Source organism: Ipomoea nil, unplaced genomic scaffold (assembly GCF_001879475.1).
Source record: "Ipomoea nil cultivar Tokyo-kokei standard unplaced genomic scaffold, Asagao_1.1 scaffold0688, whole genome shotgun sequence".
Lineage (NCBI taxonomy): Eukaryota > Viridiplantae > Streptophyta > Magnoliopsida > Solanales > Convolvulaceae > Ipomoea > Ipomoea nil.
The window spans coordinates 8589599-8608668 of record NW_017617116.1 but is presented as its reverse complement, the minus strand read 5'-3'; the positions used below and the strand labels follow the sequence as shown (position 1 = coordinate 8608668).

General features: G+C 39.5%; 3 protein-coding genes and 1 long non-coding RNA gene across 4 annotated transcripts; 2 read left to right on the top strand and 2 right to left on the bottom strand.

Annotated features, from left to right (window-relative positions):
- The first annotated feature begins 3914 nt into the window (after window positions 1-3914).
- LOC109175485 lies at window positions 3915-4712 on the top strand. Its single transcript, XM_019324744.1, has one exon. The coding sequence runs from the start codon at window positions 3915-3917 to the stop codon at window positions 4710-4712; it is 798 nt and encodes a 265-aa protein (XP_019180289.1).
- Window positions 4713-5627: 915 nt separating this feature from the next.
- Window positions 5628-5988, bottom strand: LOC109176228. The gene is made up of 2 exons (XR_002053355.1): window positions 5833-5988; window positions 5628-5745 (listed from the first exon to the last, which is right to left on the bottom strand). It is a non-coding gene; the product is annotated as an uncharacterized LOC109176228 (long non-coding RNA).
- Window positions 5989-11235: 5247 nt separating this feature from the next.
- LOC109175312 lies at window positions 11236-14005 on the top strand. The gene is made up of 3 exons (XM_019324562.1): window positions 11236-11569; window positions 12289-12494; window positions 13624-14005. Exons 1-3 carry the CDS (start codon window positions 11468-11470, stop codon window positions 13886-13888), a joined length of 573 nt encoding a protein of 190 aa, XP_019180107.1. The 5' UTR covers window positions 11236-11467; the 3' UTR covers window positions 13889-14005.
- Window positions 14006-15023: 1018 nt separating this feature from the next.
- On the bottom strand, window positions 15024-17058 carry LOC109175318 (zinc finger protein CONSTANS-LIKE 16-like). Its single transcript, XM_019324570.1, has 3 exons — window positions 16243-17058; window positions 15560-16162; window positions 15024-15468 (listed from the first exon to the last, which is right to left on the bottom strand). Exons 1-3 carry the CDS (start codon window positions 16726-16728, stop codon window positions 15187-15189), a joined length of 1371 nt encoding a protein of 456 aa, XP_019180115.1. The 5' UTR covers window positions 16729-17058; the 3' UTR covers window positions 15024-15186.
- Between the last annotated feature and the right edge of the window lie 2012 nt (window positions 17059-19070).

Below are 19070 nucleotides of genomic sequence, written 5' to 3'. Positions count from 1 at the left end.
AGATACAACCGGGGCTGTTTCTTTTTGTTTTCCATCATAAAACGGATGTGCAAAGGGTCATTGATGAGGGACCATGGTCGTTTGATAATAGTACGTTTGTTTGCAAACAAGTGCCTGATGGGACTCCCCCCGTGGATGTAAAGCTAGACACGGTTGATATGTGGATCCAAATCCATGGTTTGCCTACTGGGTATACATCTGAGTTGATTCAGGAACAGATCGGGAATTACCTGGGGGTGTTTGTGAAGAGGGGTGACCGGTTTCAGAATGAGCCATGGATAACGTTTTATCGGATTAGGGTTACATTGTCGGTGGACAAGCCTCTGAAACGCCGAATGAAATTTGTGAAGCGTGATAAAACGACATGTTGGGTCTCTTTCAAGTATGAGCGGCTCCATACATACTGCTTTTTCTGTGGGATGCTGGGACATGCCTACAAGTTTTGTTGTGCGGCGTGAGACTCGGTGGTACCGGTTGAGGAGTATCCATATGGCCCGGAGCTCCGGGCGGGTGGAACACGAGGACCGCGACTGGTTGGCGGCAGCTGGTTGCTACCGCCGGCCACGGCAGTACGGGGTATTGCACGGGCGAAGGGCGCTGCCGTGGGGCAGCAAACGGTGGAAAGAAAGCCGACGGCAGCCGTGTCCAAGCGTCGGCGGGAAAGGGTGGGGAATGGTGGTGTGCGACATGGGTTGGACGGGGGTGATATTGTGATGACGGATTTTTCAAAAAACTTGCAGCAGGCGGGCGCTAGTTCCCAAGCCCGCCCGACCCAATGAGTACCCTAAGTTGGAACTGCCGTGGCTTGGGCAATCCACGGACAGTTCGGGAAATTGTGGACATGGTGCCCCGTAAGAAGCCAGATTTTATCTTTCTAATGGAAACTATGGTAAGACAGGATCATGCAGAGCGCCTTCGTATCAAGCTTGGTTTCGAGGGCTTGTTTTATGTTGATACTGAGAGTCATGGTGGTGGTTTAGCATTGCTTTGGAGGAAGAATAATACTGATTTGCTCCTGAGCTACTCTGATAATCATATAGATGTGGAGGTACGGGTGGGGGAGGGGGGGGGGGGGTAAGGTGTGGCGCATGACGGGTTTTTATGGTTTCCCAAAACGGCATAGGAGACGGGAAGCATGGGATCTTCTGGGGACGTTAAGTGGGAAATCCTCTCTTCCTTGGGTTGTAATAGAGGATTTCAATGATCTTCTATATCAACACGAGAAAAGGGGGGGGGGGGGGGGGGGGGGGGCAACCCGCACCCGAATAATCTCCTACGTGGTTTTGGAGAGGCAGTGGAAGGATGTGGTTTGGCGCAGATGGTTATGCGGGGTTATTAGTTTACCTGGGAAAAGTTTAAGGGCACTGTTGATTGGATTGAAAAACGGTTGGATAAGGTGTTGGCAACGACATCTTGGGGGGATGTTAATCAACATGCGGAAGTACTAAATATGCTGACTCGGAAATCGGATCACTCGGCCTTATTCCTCAATATCAATGCGTCATGCATACAAGGGGGAAGGGGTCCAAGGGGTTTCAGATTTGAGATGGCCTGGTTGCTGGATGAGGGGTGCAGGGAGGTGGTTGAGACAGCATGGCAGAATGGTCGGACTGGGGGTTTGCTGAATTGTCAGCAAAGTTGTGGATATAGTCTGATGCGGTGGGGTGGTGACCACTTCTACAAGTTCGGGGAGAACATAAAGAGGCTGCGAATGAGGCAGGAAGCTATTTGACACAGACGTGATCCAGGTGCGATAGCTGAGTTTCATAATCTTGATAACCAGTTGTCCCAGCTGGAAGCCCAGGAGGATGTTTTTTGGAGGCAACGGGCGAAGCAACACTGGCTGCGTGAAACTGATGCCAATACAAAATTTTACCACAGGTATGCCTCTGCCCGTAAGAAGAATTATATTACCAAATTGAGGAATGATATTGGGGAGTGGGTGGAAGGGGAGAACATGAATTTGATTGTTTTGGATTACTTTGAAAAAATATTTGCCTCTAGTAATTCTGAATGTAGTGATCCTTTATTTGATGACTTTACCCCACGAGTTTTCCCAACCCATAATACTGAATTACTGCGCCCTTTAATACTGAGGAGGTCAAAACAACGATTTTCTCTATGTTTCCTGATAAGGCCCCAGGACTGGATGGGATGAACCTAGGATTCTACCAGCATTTTTGGGATGTAGTAGGGCAGGATGTGTCTATGTTTATTGTAAATTCCCTTAATCAAGGGGATTTCCCACATGGATTAAACGACACAAATGTGATATTAATCCCTAAGAAAAATGTGCCTAAGACGGTGGGGGATATGAGACCAATTGCTTTGAGTAATGTGCTGTATAGAATTATGGCTAAGATGATAGCAAACCGGATGAAACCGCTTATGGGAGAACTAATCTCGGAATCCCAGAGTGCTTTTATTCCGGGGAGATTAATTACGGATAATATTCTAGTAGCTTCAGAGATTGGTCATTTTTTTGAATAGGAAGCAGTGTGGTAGAGTTGGGTGGGGGGCCTTAAAGTTGGATATGGCGAAGGCGTATGACAGAATGAAATGGTCTTTTTTGAAAAGGATGTTGGAGGTTATGGGGTTTGATAGGAGATGGATTGATTTGATTATGCTGTGTGTCACAATTGTGACTTATAATATTGTGGTTAATGGCGTGGCAAGGGGACAAGTAGTTCCGACAAGGGGTCTCAAACAGGGTGATCCTCTCTCTCCCTATCTATTCATTATTTGTACAGAGGGATTGTCTTTACTATTACAGAAAGCTCAGGTAGCAGGATCTATACATGGATGCAGAGTAGCTGGAGCCCCCCCCCCCCCCCCCCCCCCGGTATCACACCTCTTCTTTGCGGATGATAGTTTATTGTTTTTTAAGGCAAATTTTCAGGAGGCCAGTGTGATAAAGCAATGTTTGATGAGATATGAGAAGTTATCTGGGCAAATGGTTAATTATCATAAATCTAACATTTGTTTCAGCAAAAATACTGCGTGGGAGGAACGAGATGTCGTCGCGAGCTGTTTAGGGGTGGATCAAGCACCCAATTTTGGTAAGTATCTGGGTCTACCATCTTTTATTGGGAGAAATAAAAGAGCAGTTTTTTCCTATGTGGAAGATAAAATCAGACAGAGGATTGGTTCGTGGAATAAGAGGTTATTGTCCCAGGCTGGGAAGGAGGTGCTGTTGAAAAGTGTGGCCCAATCTATGCCTACTTTTTCAATGAGTATTTTTTTGCTACCTGAGTCAGTTTGTTTATATATGGAGAGAACAATGAACAAATATTGGTGGGGGAAATGAATGGATACAACAATCCATTGGAAGGCGTGGGATAAGTTATGTGTCTCTAAGAAATATGGGGGTTTGGGTTTTAAGGATCTTCGTGCTTTCAACCTAGCTATGTTGGGGAAGCAGGCATGGAGATTTCTCACTAATCCAACCTCTCTTGCTGCCAAAATTTATAAGGCACGGTATTACCCGACGACCTCTTTTGTTAATGCTAGGATTGGAAATTGCCCAAGTTATTGTTGGCGGAGTATAATGGCGGCACATGGTATGGTTTGCGCAGGGGTTCGAAGAAGAGTAGGAAATGAAGAAAATACGTTGATCTGGGGACATCCCTGGTTACCAGATGATCCTAGTCCTCTAGTACAAACAATAATGCTTGTGGAATTGCGGGACACTAGAGTGGTGGGACTGATTGATCAACAGACAAAGACCTGGGACCCCATATTTTAAATGATTTATTTGACCCAGAGGATGTCGCTCGTATTTCCAGGATCCCTGTAAGCCCGAATTATGCGGACACTTGGTATTGGTACATGGACTAGAGGGGAATGTATTCTGTTAAGAATGCATATAGGCAGATTGTTGGGGATTATGTACACGATCCTGGTACTTTTGATAAATGGATCACACTATGGAATTGAAGGTTCCCCCAAAATGGAAAATCTTTCTATGGAGGGCTCTATGTGATATTCTCCCTACTATGAATAACCTGATTATAAGGAGAGTAGATGTGGACCCAACATGCCCTATGTGTGGCTTATTACATGAGGATGTTATGCACACACTATTTTCATGTGTTTACTCTAAAAAAGTGTGGAATATTTCGGGATTGCCTATTACACATGTTATTGCTTCTTCTTTCCCAGTGTGGTTAATGAGCGTTATGGCAAATTTAACAAAGGAGCAGTTTGGCAAGATCGTAGCAGTCCTGTATCACCTGTGGGCTGCCCGGAATGACGCCATGTGGAGGGGATTGCTGCCGCGGCCGAACGGTGTATGGAGGCGGGCGGCTGGGGCTTTGGCAGCCTATATTCATGCAAACGGTACAGGACACACCCACGGCCAACCTTCGGCACCGGCGCTGCCAACTCTACAGGGCCGACCGCAATGTTATTTCGACAGAGGATACAGGACACATTCGGGAGATGCAACGTACGGTGTTGTACTTTTGCACCCGGATGGCTCATTCAAAGCGGAAATAAATGGCAAACTAGAAGGTTGTTTATCGCCCCTCATGGCGGAGGCGCTAGCTTGCAAGAAAGTCCTATCCTGGCTAAGGGAGCGAAATGAGTTCAGAACTCCGAAGCCACTTGCTGTCTGGTCCTACAACTATTCTATCCTATGTGGGGGTGGTGGAGGATCAATACAGGGCGGGTTTAGCCTATTTTTCTTTTTACTCGCTGAATGTTATTTCTAGATTACTTAATTTACATGCGCATACTTTAGCTACGGTTGTTTTTGATCAGGATCATCCTATGTATTGGGACTATGTCCCTCCTGACTGTTTAGTTTCACTCATTCGTTAATATATGCCTTACGGCTTTCAAAAAAAAAAACAAAGGATAATTTTCTCTCTCATTCTATTAGGGTTTCTCTTATTCTCTCTCATCTCTGGTGTTCTACACGATCGTCGCCTCCGTGAAGTAAGCGGATCGGAGGCAGCGTCCAATCGTCTTCCCCTGCTGCTATCTCCACCGCAGCCAGCATTCGCCTTCACCGTTTTCTCCTCCATCTCCACCGCTACCGATCGTTACTCCCTTATTTTCGCACTGTTGTTTCCCTTTACTTTGTTTTACTGGTTTAATTTTGTTTGCAGTTTGTGTGTTTTTCCTCTCGTTGTTTTGATGAGTTTCTTCTTCTCGTTTACTTGACGAGTTCTTTTGCATAAAGCGTGAAATGATAAAACTGGTCATGGCGTATGTGAATCTCATCCTGGGTGACAAACATGACAATGAAAAAGAAACTTCTCTGAACTATGATATGCAGTTTAGCCCGATGGAGATATTGTCAATGGACAGAAAAATGAAAATAGATACCCAAATGGTGTGCAAGACTATTCAACGAGTGTTAGTCTTTGGTACGTTTGACCAAATCATTAAAGAAGCTTTAAGTTCCTCCAAAGAATTCAGTTTCAAATTTGTGATACAATCTGTAGCATTGTTAGGGAAGTTGTTTCTTTGTCTGACTGTAAGGAATGTTTCGCCATTCCATGATCTTTACGTTTCAGCCTATGATTAATGAATTAGCTTCTTTATTTTCAAAAAAAAATAATAAAAAATAAAAATACTACAATAACAAAACCAATTGCACTTCAACTATCATCCAACTATCCAAGTATACAACCATCATGCTCGCGATATGACATTAACTGGTTCATTTTGTACACCAACATCCAAGTTGTCTACATTATCACATTCATCATTAACTTCATAATTTATTTCCTACAAATCCTAAGGAGCAAGCAAATAAACTATTAGTCTATACATCAACTTAATCCATATCAACTATGAAAAACTATGAAAATTTAAAATTGTTACCTCATCCGATCCATATCATATTTTCTAATATTGTATTCTTGTGTTTGCGCAATTGGATTTGAGGAATGCATTGCTGCAAATAATCTGCTGCCAATGACTATAATAACAATAAGAATATTTCTTAACAGTTAAAGAACACGCATAAAAAAAATCAACATAACACAGTGGCGGATCTAGCATGGGGACAGTGGGGGCAACTGCCCCCCACTCACCCCACCCCACCCCATATATAACCCTGGTGTATATATATATGTGCGTGTGTGTGGTACAGGTTTTAGTATAAGTATAAAAAAAATAGATAAAAGTTAAACAGAGATGGTTAGATCAGGTGGCAAAGCGTGTGATTTGTTTTAAGAATGGCCAAGATTTGAGTCTTATCATGTGATTTTATTCAACACATGTACAATTTTATTATGGATTTTATTTTCAACACACACAATTTCTTAATGACTTATAAATATTAATTAATGGTGAGATTTACACACACATATATAATAATAATGTGTTTTCTATTCCAATTATTTTATCAAATTAATTATGTTTCATATTTTGTTGTTAATATTTTTATAAAGTTTTGATGTGTTTTATTTTTCGCACATATCCAACAATATTTATGGCTATACTCTTAAGTGTTTCATTTTTTTTCTTCAAACTCTCTCTTTTGTTATTGTCCGCCCCCACTGAAAAAAGTTTATGGATCCGCCCCTGACATAACATTACTTTACATAATAGAAAAATAAATGTTAGGAACATTTGTATTTAGATTTTGATGATACCAAAATGTAGGAATTTTAGTCCCCCCATTTTGTTTTTATCTTCTAGACTTAAGATTGTCTATGCTCAAATTCAAATAGTTCGTATAGTAACTCGAAAAGTCACAATTCGGTTAAGTAAATTATTTCGAATGATTACTCGAAAGGTTATTTCGGTCTATCTCAACAAAACGTTCGAATAGCAACTTGAATGGTTACCTTTCAAATAGCTCGAGATAAAGACTTCAAGAGTTGAAGACTGAAGAAGAAGATTCAAGGAGTAAAAGACTGCAATATCGAAATGTTGCAAAACCCGAATAGTGGAAGGGCCTACCTTTCGAAGTAGACGAATAACGAATGGTAAGGGTAACCATTCGTAACCGAAATGTTGCAAAGGTCAAAAGATGGAAAGACCTACATTTTGAAGTAAAAGCGGATCGAATGGTAAAGACAACCATTCGTATCCGAGAGGTTGTAAAGGTTTAAGGTTCGAAACGTTAACGAAGTTAACCGTTCAAAAAGAACTGCTCGAGACATTCTTTGACCTAACAGTTCGAAACCTTAAAACCTAAGGTGAATGTGTCCAAGGCAAAGGAGGTGTAACACTCCAGATTTTCAAGACATTTAAAACTTATAATAAAGGTAGAATCTTATTAAATCCCAAGATATAAATACAAGCGTTCGGGGTGCTATGCCACACCTGGGTTAGAGAACCCAAGTGCACAGGCTAACTAACTAGTATCCTCAAAGCGTAAATACGTAAACGTGGCACGCAGGCCAAAAGGGAAACTATCTACTTCTAAGTTCTAGCGCACTCCAGTGACTTAATCTTCTGTGCCTGAAAGCCAAATATATCTGTTCAGCGAGAGATGCTGGTAACCCACTCCAACGCGTTGAAATACAATACATATAGAGATATATATAGATATACGAAAACCATTTTGAGCATGAAGATATATCCTACGAACTCTAGCTTTAAAACCGGGAATGACTCGACAGATAAGGCCAGACACAAGCAACAGTTATAACGAGCATATGCAGTTCACAACAGATAAGGCAGATAAGGCAAAGCATAAACAATGATCATAACCCAACATGAACAATCCCCAATATAAATCCCATAGTCACATCCCCCAAGACACTCGTAATCACAACTCGTCCATGTCACAACACATAACACACACTTTGTTGGCGCCACAGGACCAATCGCATGCCCATACATGAGGGTCAGCGCATATAGCTCTGACACGGCCCCGCAGCACCCTGCCCCGTATCGCAACACGGAGGGGTCGATCGCAACCGACCGATGAACCGCAGCTCATCATAGTGTTTGATTGCAACTAAACAGTGGACCGCAGCCCAAGAGAATGTCATCTGACCGCAGCCAGGAAAAAGGACGAATCGCAGCTCGTATAGAAACGTTTGATCGCAACCAAACGGTGGACCGCAGCCCAAGAGAATGTCATCTGACCGCAGCCAGGAAAAAGGACGAACCGCAGCTCGTATAGAAACGTTTGATCGCAACCAAACAGTGGACCGCAGCCCAAGAGTATAAATCTGACTGCAGCCAGCTTCTGAACCGCAGCTCAGGATAACCAATCCGATCGCAACCGAATTGGGGTAACACACACACATAACACATAGCAAGCACATGCAACCCACATTACACATTGGGAAGGGGGAGAAAGCGTATAACAAAACCTATGCGTGATCCATCACTTACTAAGAATAGTCCTAAGGGGTTCATACTTCTTCCACCTAGGTCAACGGGATACCAATTCAACTAGCATGCAATATAATAGACTCATAAACCTGCGAACGGTACCCGAAACATCAAACTAGACATAGGCACGATAAACGGAGTCCGTTGGGACACCACGGGGAACGGGGAACATCAAACGGGGAAGCCGGGATCCCGGGTTGGGGGAATTTCCAGCGGGTAGCCGGTGGGTGGGGGGCCACCCGCCGGACATACTGTTCCGGGCAGCGGGTCGCCGGCGGGCAGCTGCCCGCCCGCCGGCCGCCCACTGCCGGATATACTATTTCCGGTCGTGGGTAGGTGGCGGGCCCCCACCCCCCCACCTACCCCCCACTGGCTCTTATCACATAATTTCGCCCCGGGAACCGTTGTGGAACCCGAAACCATGCTTAGACACTTTACAACGCAATTAACGACAGCACGTAGACAATTAACGGATCAAATACGAGAAACGAACGGCACATAACCTATCATGCTTTTCTAAACATAATCAACACCCAACATGCGATTTCCCCACCCGATAAACCAAGAATAATATCATACGATACAACCTAGGGTTCTAATCGCTTTTATATCAACAAGAATACGGTTCGTCTTCTAATTACAAGATTCGGTAAGAATAACGCATAAGCATCAAGAACAACACACAATTATCAAGAACATCACATAATCATCAAGAATTCCAATTAATCATCAAGATCCCCATGTAAGCATCAAGAACACCATAATTACCAAGAATCTCCCAACATCAAGATTATCAAGATTCCTCATGGAATCATTATATCAATCATTAATAATAATCGTCACCAATCATTAATACACAATAATATGGGGAAACCCTAAGGGGGAATCATAACTATGAAAATAGGTTTTGTTGAGACATGGGTTACCTCTTAATCTTAATTAATTCCTTGGCTATGAAGGGTCTTTCTTTAAGCTTTCTTGCTTTCTTGATTTCTTCTAAGGGGATTCTTGGAGCACTTTGGGGTGGTGGAACGTTTATTGTGGTGGGGGGTTCTAGGTGCCTCTTAAGTCCCCTATTTATATATTTAGGAGTCCTGGTTAGGAACTAATATTGTAGGCTTGCTAATTCTATTCCTTTTGGAACTAAGGATTGAGTTTAGGGATAAGGGTCCATGGTCCATAGTGGACCATATTAATTAATTAAAGGGAATCCTAATCGTAGTCTGAATAGTAAAAGGCCTACTTCCTTTATTCCTAATAGATAACTAGGTCTAGGATTCCTAATTAGAATCTGAATAGTAAAGGGTTTACTTTCTTTATTCCTAATAGGCTTAGGACTCTAATTTAGGCAAGGGTCCACGGTTCATGGTGGACCTTTATTAATTAATTAAAGGAAACCTAACCGAATTAAATCATATTTAATTATTATTAACGGGATTAATTTAATAATTAATCCGGGATTGAAGGCCGTAACACGGGGTGTTACAGGAGGGTCCTATGAACACATCCCAATAAATATTTTTCTTTAAGGGGGTGTTTGGTTGGATGGAAAACATTTTCTATGGAAAATGTTTTCTTCAAAGTGAAGGAAAATGTTGGTTTATGTTGTTTGGTTGGATGGAAAACATTTTCCATTGGAAAATGGATTCCTCAAAGTTGAGGAAAATGAATTCTTTGCAAAGGGGTGGGATTTTGTTTTCCACAAGGATTGGGAAGAAAAATAACATGAGTGGACCATTTTACCCTTATGAAAATTTCTTAATTACATAGGCACCTATTTATTCATTCATCTTTTTAAGGGCATATTGGTCTTTATATTCATTATTCCTTATCTTTCTAAACCCAACCAAACAATGGAATTCATATTCCCAGTAATTTTATTTCTACCAACCGAACAATTGAATCAATTTTCCTGAAATTCATTTTCCATGGAATTTCAATTCCATTTCCCTTCAAATATTTTCCAGCGAACCAAACGAGCTGTAAAAGTAAGACATTTTGTAGAGAGCAAAAAGATATGTTCAGAGCAAAATAAGTCACCGACGACTGAAAAATCTGACAAGCTCAACTAACAGTCGGATTACCCGATAATCTTTACTTGCTAGGTAATAAACGTTGGAAATTGGTTTCCCTCCAACGAACATTTTTTAAAATGCCTATAAATACCTTCACTTAAGGAGATAGAAGATGATGGTCATTTTCTAATAATTTTGTAAGTGTTCAAAATCATTCAAAAGCTCACATCTAGTGATCAGTGAGAGAGATCCAAACTTCAAATTTCATATACAGTTTCAGAGGCTTGTTCTGCTTATTCGTGAAGATCAAAACATTCAAAATCGAACTCTCTAGTTAGAGAAAGAAGAAAATTGATTATTCAACCCTTGTGTTCTATACACGATAGAAGTAGAAAGAGGTGGAGTAGACTGGTTATAGTCGAAAAGTCTGGTGGAGTTCAAGGCCGACTTTTTGTTCAAAGCTTGAACGTCCTTTGTACTATTAAGATAGTGCAAACATCCTTAAGGGTTTATAAGGAGAAGGATGGAGTAGACATGTTTTGCCGAACCACTATAAAAATATATCTCTCTTTTATATTAATTTATTATTATTATTTATTTGAAAAATGCAACGTCAGTAACTTACCCGTTATTATAGGTAATTAACCTACTATTGTGTCTAAACTCTAAATGCACGAAAATAACAAATTAATATATTTAATTGCAACTTTTAAAAATTTATGAATCTAATTGATTTATCGTATAAAGTTAGGGGTGTAATGGATCATTTTCCTATTAAAAAAAAAAAAAAAAAGTGGCAGATTAGTTTTGGAAACGACATAATAAATCCAATCCCGTTCACCAAGGCCGCAAGGAATCCAATTACAACTGGGCCAACACTACAGTAGAGTGTAGACTCACTGGTCAAGTAGTCAGTAGAGGCTTTCCATTTCTTTATCTCCGGAGCGTGAGATAGCTAACTTTATCGGTGCGTGTTTGTAAAGCTCAACGAAGTCGCGTTTTCACGGCTTTTTGATTTTGGCTTTGCCAGTTGCCACTCCACTGTACTGTGTGAGTGAGGAGTGAGTAGTATCCCTATCCCCGCAAATCACCCACGCACTCACACTCTCGTCTCTTTCTTCAAAACCCTAAAGCCAACAGCAGTAATGGGAGAAGGAAAGGGATCGTCCCTCGTTCATTTGCTGGCCATTGTGTTGAGCTTGACCGCCTTCGGATTCGCCATTGCCGCCGAGCGCCGCCGTAGCACTGTACAAATATCCCTATCTCTCTCTCTCTCTCTCTCTCTCTTTAGATATCTGATTGCTCAAGTGAAAATGATGTCAATGCTTGTTAGATCACGAGTAATTTATTTGATTTTCCTGATTTAATTTGAGTTCTACTGTGCTAAAACATCTCCTCTTTAAGATCTGAATGCGGTAGTTCTGTTACACCATTATGGAGTATAGTGTTTCCGTACAATTTTTTAAAGTTACTTGTCATGGTGCCTCTGTAATCTTGTGATGAAGGTTTGAGCTTTTTAGTTACCCATCATCTGCTATTTAAGCTCTAGGTATTGTTAGCTTTAAATGTAAGTCTTGATTGATTATTGTTTCTCAGGGAATGGATTCTTGAGTGCTTTTGCACATTCTAACTTGAATTGAAGGCTAGATTTTTTTTACAGTACATGAAGGGCTAGAAACTGATTTGGATTCAGTGCTTCTCTTTTCTCAGGGCTTGATGTGGGATTTTTGCTTGAAATTTTTGCTTATAGTTTCAAAATGATTTAAATACTAGCTAGCAGTATCCACCTAGCCACTGTACAAGATCTAAATCAAGAGAGACTATAATTTTATTTTTTTATCTGCTAAGCAATTGTTCTATCACCTTCTTGCTTGTATGTTGATTGATTAACCAAGAAAAAAAAATATGAACTTTAAATTGTATAGGTGTATGCCTTTAAATTGTGAGCATTGTTTCTTGTTGGCAGGGTACTCTGCATGACGATACCACATCCAATCGTACATACTGTGTTTATAGTTCTGATGTTGCCACTGGATATGGGGTGGGTGCTTTCCTCTTTCTTCTCTCAAGTGAGTCATTGGTAATGGGTGTGACAAAGTGCATGTGTTTTGGAAGACCTTTATCTCCTGGTGGAAATCGTGCCTGGACAATTATTTATTTTATTTCTTCATGGTGAGAATCTAATTTCCACCTTTCTCTTTTGCAATTCATCTGAAAGTTGAGGTCTTGCTAGTCCCTTTTTTAATTTTGTTGTTTCATTTTTTTTTAAAAAAAATTTACTATCATGATCCAGCCTCTATGCATTCATTATTTAATTGAAAACTGACTTGGTTGTCTTTCGATGCCTCCCAGCCAAGATAAAATAAGAATAAAAAGACTAAGGGTGTGTTTGGTTGATGGGTTTTGCCCATAGGAATGGGTATGAAAGTGATTGTTATTGTTTGGTTGATAGGTCTTTAGAACACTACTATGGGTTTCGAATACCCCATCAATTGAAAAACCCATACCCAAATAAAATAAGGGTTTCATTCTCTTATCCATTCTCAAGCACTACTATTAGTAACCATTCTCATTCCACCCTACTACCAAACATGTTAAATACTTTCACCAAAACCCATTGCCATTACCAAGTATTTGATACTCATTCCGATTTCGATTCCCATGTGCGAACCAAACACACCCTAAGTTCTTTTTCCATTGTACATATCATATAAGTTTCCTAGTTATTGTACATATATATGTTTCATTATTTATTTGGAAAGTGACATTGTTTTTGTTAAATCTCCCCCCACCCTTAGTGAAGGTAAAGTAAGATTAAAAATACTATGTTAACAAGTTATCCTATAAATCTCCCAGGGTATTTTGCACGTGTTTCCTATTTTAGAGGAAGAAGCATATCTTATAAGCGTATTGGCCACCTTATAGCCTGTTACACAACCCATTTCCGACATCAAAAGCTCTTTGTGCAGTGATGGGCCTTAACAGGGTTATAAACCACACCTGGATTGGATAGTTTAGCAATGTTTGACTCATGAATTAGAAGATTTGGTTAAGGACTTGAGGGAAATGCCAAATAGGCATTACAAATAAATGGGCAAACTGATTGGAGTCTTAGCATGATAAAAAATAATGCCGTAACATGGTAATTCTGTTCTTTGATATGGATCATGGTGGTTATTGCTAACTTACAAACTGTTTCCTGGAACAATTTCTTGTATCTCTTTCTTTCATTCTTTCACCCATCATACAACATACACAAGTTATTGTTGAAATTAAGAATAATGAATGCATACATGTGCAGGCTGAGTTTTGTGGTGGCAGAAGCATGTCTTGTTGCTGGTGCTAAGAAAAATGCTTATCACACCAAGTATCGAGATATGATATTGGCAGAAAATTTTTCTTGTGAAACACTTCGGAAAGGTGTATTCGTTGCTGGAGCTGTCTTTGTGGTAGCAACAATGATCATCAACGTGTACTATTACATGTATTTCACTAAGGCTACTACTCAACCAGCTCACAAAGCAAACCGTAATAGCTCAAATGTGGGCATGACTGGCTTTGCATAAATGTATTTTGAGACTAGTCTTGTCTTGCTCTATATATGGTGTAAGGTATCACTATGGATGGATATATTGTACAATTGAAATAGTTTGACATTAACATGTTACTTCTTCTTGACTGAAGGTATAGAAATAGGGATGGCAATGGGTTGGCTACATCCATCACCTAACCCACCTTATATTTTTTACACTCACTATCATCTAAAAAATTTGATTCTTGCGGAGTGGATATTCACGGAACGGATTGAAATTGCCATCCCAATATAGAAATAGTGTACTTATTATTGCTTGGAAAAAGCTTGCCTGTGAATTCAAATGATACTCATCATGCCAACCACTGGCGTTCTAGAAACGGGAACAAGAGGGAGGGAGGGACAATTAATATTAATATTTTAGAGAGAAAATGTTAAGCAAATGAGATTTTTACTGGAAGAAAAGTGATGAGTCTGTCACTTTCTTCTTCTTCTGCCGAAAAGGTCACGGAGCCATTTGTATTTTCCTTATATCGAAAAAATACCAATCATCATATGGACCATTACATAGGAAAAATCCAAGTTCCCAATTTAATGGCATGACAGGCCCACATTACATTACAATGCAACAACGTCAATTACTAGTATCAATCTATTCTTACTCTGCTTGCATGGGTAGCTCAATTAGTAATAGAGGTGAAATTTGTCACGATCAAGGATTTAGTATCACCCGTAGCAGTCAGGGATTCTTGTGCGCAAATGTTTAATAAGTTCAATTGTTTCAGGGAAGATGAATTATGAGCAAGAAATTTGGAGAATTATAACTTATTGCCTGCCTTATATTTCGGGATAACCTTTTTTATGAAAATTAAGTTAAGAATAATAAATAGTTAACGAAATATTTCGTTATTAAAATTTACACTAACGAAATACAAGGATATTTAAGAAAAGTAAATGATATAACATAAGGTAAAGTAAGAAAAATAATATGAACCATTTGTTTCAACCAACAATTATACCAACATTTTTTAGTTTCGGTTAGGGCCTAACTTATTAACTCTTATTAGATTTGCATATTGTAATATTATATTACTACTCCGTATATTATGCTAGATATAGATCTGATGTAGTGATCTACTACGTACTACTACTTGTACTTGAAGAATTGATGGAAGTAAAAAAGTAAGACACCTGTAAAAATGGTATGTCAACGTCACTAAATTGTTACAGCATGAGCATGATTGTCACTTATTCAAACTCCGAATTACACAAACAATTAAACAAAGATGTAAGTACCAAAATTAAAGTAGCAGCGTATGACAGTTATACGTACTATGCGGGGCGGCCTATTTGTTGATCGAGCAATGGAAAATTGGCCCTTTTAACAAACCTCCCTTTCATCCTCGGCCTCTTCTCTGCATTCAGTTTTCTCACCTCGTACCTTATTTTTTTAGAGAACAGTCTGGTTCGTCGCTTCTCTCTGTACCTGGATACCCTTGCTTCTCTCCCTACCCATACGTCGTCTGCTATTGCGGCCTGTCCGAACGTAATTCCCATGTCTCCGACTCCATCGTACGCGGCGGCATGGATTGTTCCACTTCCACATCCCCGTTGCTAATTAATTAAATTAAATTAATAATTAGATAAAATCAAGTTTTAGATTAGATATGCACTAGATTGATGGGAGTAGTAGTAGTATACGTACCATGATGCAATCAGGCCAGCCGTGATGGGAGTTCATCTCCGGGCGTTGGCCAGTAATCCAAGGACACCTCTGGTCAGACCAAGCCAAAATAACAGCTTCATAATCAAGATTCAACAAAATCGTCGACTTGTTACGCATTTTTAATAGTTCTTCTCCTTCTTCTTCTTTTTCATTATTTGGTGAATAATAATCATTATCATAATCAAACTTTAGCTCAAGGGTATCAAAACATAAACTACTACTACTAGTGTAGTGATGATTAGCATTAGCCGCCATGAAAATATCATCATCAGCTGCTTCGCATGCGGGTGCGGGTGCGTCCTCTTCCTCAACCTTCACTACTACTTTCTCATGGCGGCGGCTAAACTCCATCATCGTTGACGCTTTCTCTTCTTCGACGTTATTACCCCCTAAAAACCCCAAACCTTCCATGTCAAACGACGACTCCTCTTCATCATCTAGCCCTTTTCCTAGCAAGCTCTCTACGTCAGCTGCAAACTCCGCAAGCTCCATTTCCATTTCCGTCGTCGTGGGCGGCATAGTAGTAGTACTACTCTTTCCGTCCCAATTTTTGTGGTGTCCGTGTCCTCCTCCTCCTGCACACTGCAGCATTCCATCCCAGTGTTAATTAAACTTTGAATTTCATATCATCATCATCATCATCAAGATATATATATACATACCTTGGATTGGTTAAAGGCTGCCGCCGCCGCATCATAATCCGTAATATTGAGTGTGGTGCAGATATCCGCCACGACCGGGTCGAAAATGGGGACGCGGTACAACAGTAGTTGGTCCTCCTTCTCGTCGTCATGGGAATAATTCTCGTCGCTGCACATCTCCGGGACCGGGACGATGCTGAGGTGGAGAGGGGTTTTGACAACGTCATGATGAACTACTGGTTTTGAATTATTATTATTGTACCTCCCGTGGGCGTGACGAGGTGTACGAGGCTTTCGGGTGAAGCCTCGGTGCCACGACGGCGGCTCTATATTGGACAAAGTCTTGAGCTGAACTCTGGCGTGCCTTCGGGCCAAAGGGTTGGCGGAGTGCACCGAGGAATCACAGGCCTGGCACAGGAAAGCGTCATCCGCCGCACAGTACCATCGTGCCCTCTTACCAATACAATAATCGCAAGCTCTCGCTGCTGCCTTATGCTTGCCTTCCATTGCACCCTCAGCTCCCTCAATTTTAATTTCTATCCCAAGCTAAGCTAGCTACTATACAAACCATAGACTACATACGTTATTAGTACAGTTAATTCAGAGCAGACATTGACTCTACGTATATATCAATCAAAATAATTAAACAGTACGTAAATTTTTTGAGTCAGATCTTTTTTGGGAAATGAAATTAAGATCGATCAAAGTTTTGGCTGGAAAGCAGTTCCAACAATTTTGAATTAATTGGGAGCTGATGATTAAGGCCGAAAGGAAAGGCTTATGAAAAATGTTGAGTTTGGCCTTTATGTATAGTATAGGCTGCAACAGATCTGAAAGGACATCTCAATTATTTATTGGCCCACGAAATGCACTTTTTATTTTCTTTCTCTTTTGAATTAGGATCCATTTGCAAAGAAAGAAAATGACTCCTGAAAAATAATCATTAATTTTCAAAAGTTATAACATATACAAAAAAGTTAGTTTAATATAAGTCATGTCCAGTCAACGTAACAATAATAAACATATAAGACCCGCATGGGCTTAGCTCAATGATTTAGTGAGCAGTATTTGAGGTAAGAGACCAAGATTCGAATTTCGGCGACAACAATATTAGAATTATGTCTAAAGTAGACAGATTCCTTGTGCGCACGGGCATTTTACCCCTTTTTGGGGTAAGTAATAAACATATAAGATCCTTTATTATGGAATGAAATTCAAATATGATTTGTCATTTCTAGGATGCTCTTTTTGGGAGTTTATTTAGTTGGATAGTGAAGAGTGGGATGGTCCCCAAATGCACTTTTGGGCCCACACACACGCCTTATCTGCTTTCTAATTGGTGGTGCTGGGAAAGGTCATCCTGTTTCCTGAATGCTGATTGGGTGCAGTTTTAATCCTAGGGATTTCTGGTTATTCCTAAGGATCGGTATGAGAATTGAAGCTCATTAAGATCTACTCAGTCTAGTTTAGTTTTCATCCAAACTTCTCTCTCCAACTCTACACTGAAATTGACCCTTTTGTAGGCTAGCTAGCTTCTCTCTCTCTATTCTGCTGCGGGCTTACTGGTTCAAAACTCCTTGAGCTATATGGTCCCCGGCCTTTTCCTCCCTTACCAAAATAGAAAAAAGGAGTTGAATTCATGAATGGCATATTCTGAATTTTGTTCTACAATCATATCCCTAGAGAAATTTTTTTATTTCCTTTTTTATTTTACTTTATTGAGAGGTACAATGGTACATTACATAATATTGTCTACTTCTACTTTTTTCTTTTTCATAGCAACTCTGATCTTTCACATTTCATAGCAATATGTAACACAAATGTTCCGTAGACTTCACAATACTTCAATTGGTACGTAAAGCTACCCAGCTGGCCAGCTAAGTAGGAGGCTAGGGATAGTTTACATAGAAAATACTGAAATGAAAGTAAAATAAAAGATCAAAACAAGCTAAGAGAAATATAAACATGCATGCTATGGAAAAGAAACTGGACGGATAAGTATGTAGAAACCTATTCTCAAAAAAAAGTATGTAGAAACCTCACCACCCATACTACTAAATCTTCCTACTTGTAGGAGAAAATCTTAGCATGGATTCTTGGAGATTTTATCTATAATTTTTTCTTTTTAAATGTCAAGGTCATATATGGACTTGAAAATGACCACTTTAATAGAGGATAAAAAAAATTAGTAATTTCAGAAATACAAAATGTTCTATTAAAAATAAATTAGATGCTCATGTCTAATATGACTATGTTTGGTAAGCTTAACTAAAAAGTAGCTGAAAGTTGAAAATTGAAGAGTTGTTAAATTACTTGATTATGTTTAAAAGTGTTTGGTAAAATTAATTTTTTGATAAGCTCATAAATGCAAAAAGACTAAAAATGACGATCTTCATAAAATTTAAATAGGTTTGTTTACATATTAAAATTTAACATTTTGAAATAAAACTATTAGCATAATCATGATCTAACATCCCATAATGAAGTAGCAATATTGTTGCGAATTTCCTTCATCTCAATAGAGGTCTTACATATAATAATAATAATAATAATAATAATAATAATAATATAAGAGAAGAGAAAATGGCAAAAGGGTTTTAATTGAGGGATAAAGGATGCCATTTATTTAAAATAATAAAGATAAAGATGGAAAAAAGTTATGAAGCTACTAGCTTATTTTTGAAACGTTACCTAGTTCAAAAAAACTCTTATTTTAAGTTACTAGTTTATGTTGGGAACATTACCAAACATGACTTCTAATTAGTATATTAAAATAAGTTATAAGTTTCTAAATAAGCTCTGCCAAACATAGCATAAAAATATAATGTTATTTACATAAAAGTAATAAT

Bases quoted from the DNA above. Each gene is read 5' to 3' on its own strand.
- LOC109175318 (XM_019324570.1), bottom strand. From the start codon at position 16,728: ATGGAAGGCAAGCATAAGGCAGCAGCGAGAGCTTGCGATTATTGTATT. The intron at 16,163-16,242 runs GTATGTATATAT...GGAATGCTGCAG, and splicing joins CAGCCTTTAACCAATCCAAG to TGTGCAGGAGGAGGAGGACA. The intron at 15,469-15,559 runs GTACGTATACTA...TTAATTAATTAG, and splicing joins GCTGGCCTGATTGCATCATG to CAACGGGGATGTGGAAGTGG.
- LOC109175485 (XM_019324744.1), top strand. From the start codon at position 3,915: ATGGATCACACTATGGAATTGAAGGTTCCCCCAAAATGGAAAATCTTT.
- LOC109175312 (XM_019324562.1), top strand. From the start codon at position 11,468: ATGGGAGAAGGAAAGGGATCGTCCCTCGTTCATTTGCTGGCCATTGTG. The intron at 11,570-12,288 runs GTACAAATATCC...TCTTGTTGGCAG, and splicing joins CCGAGCGCCGCCGTAGCACT to GGTACTCTGCATGACGATAC. The intron at 12,495-13,623 runs GTGAGAATCTAA...ATACATGTGCAG, and splicing joins ATTTATTTTATTTCTTCATG to GCTGAGTTTTGTGGTGGCAG.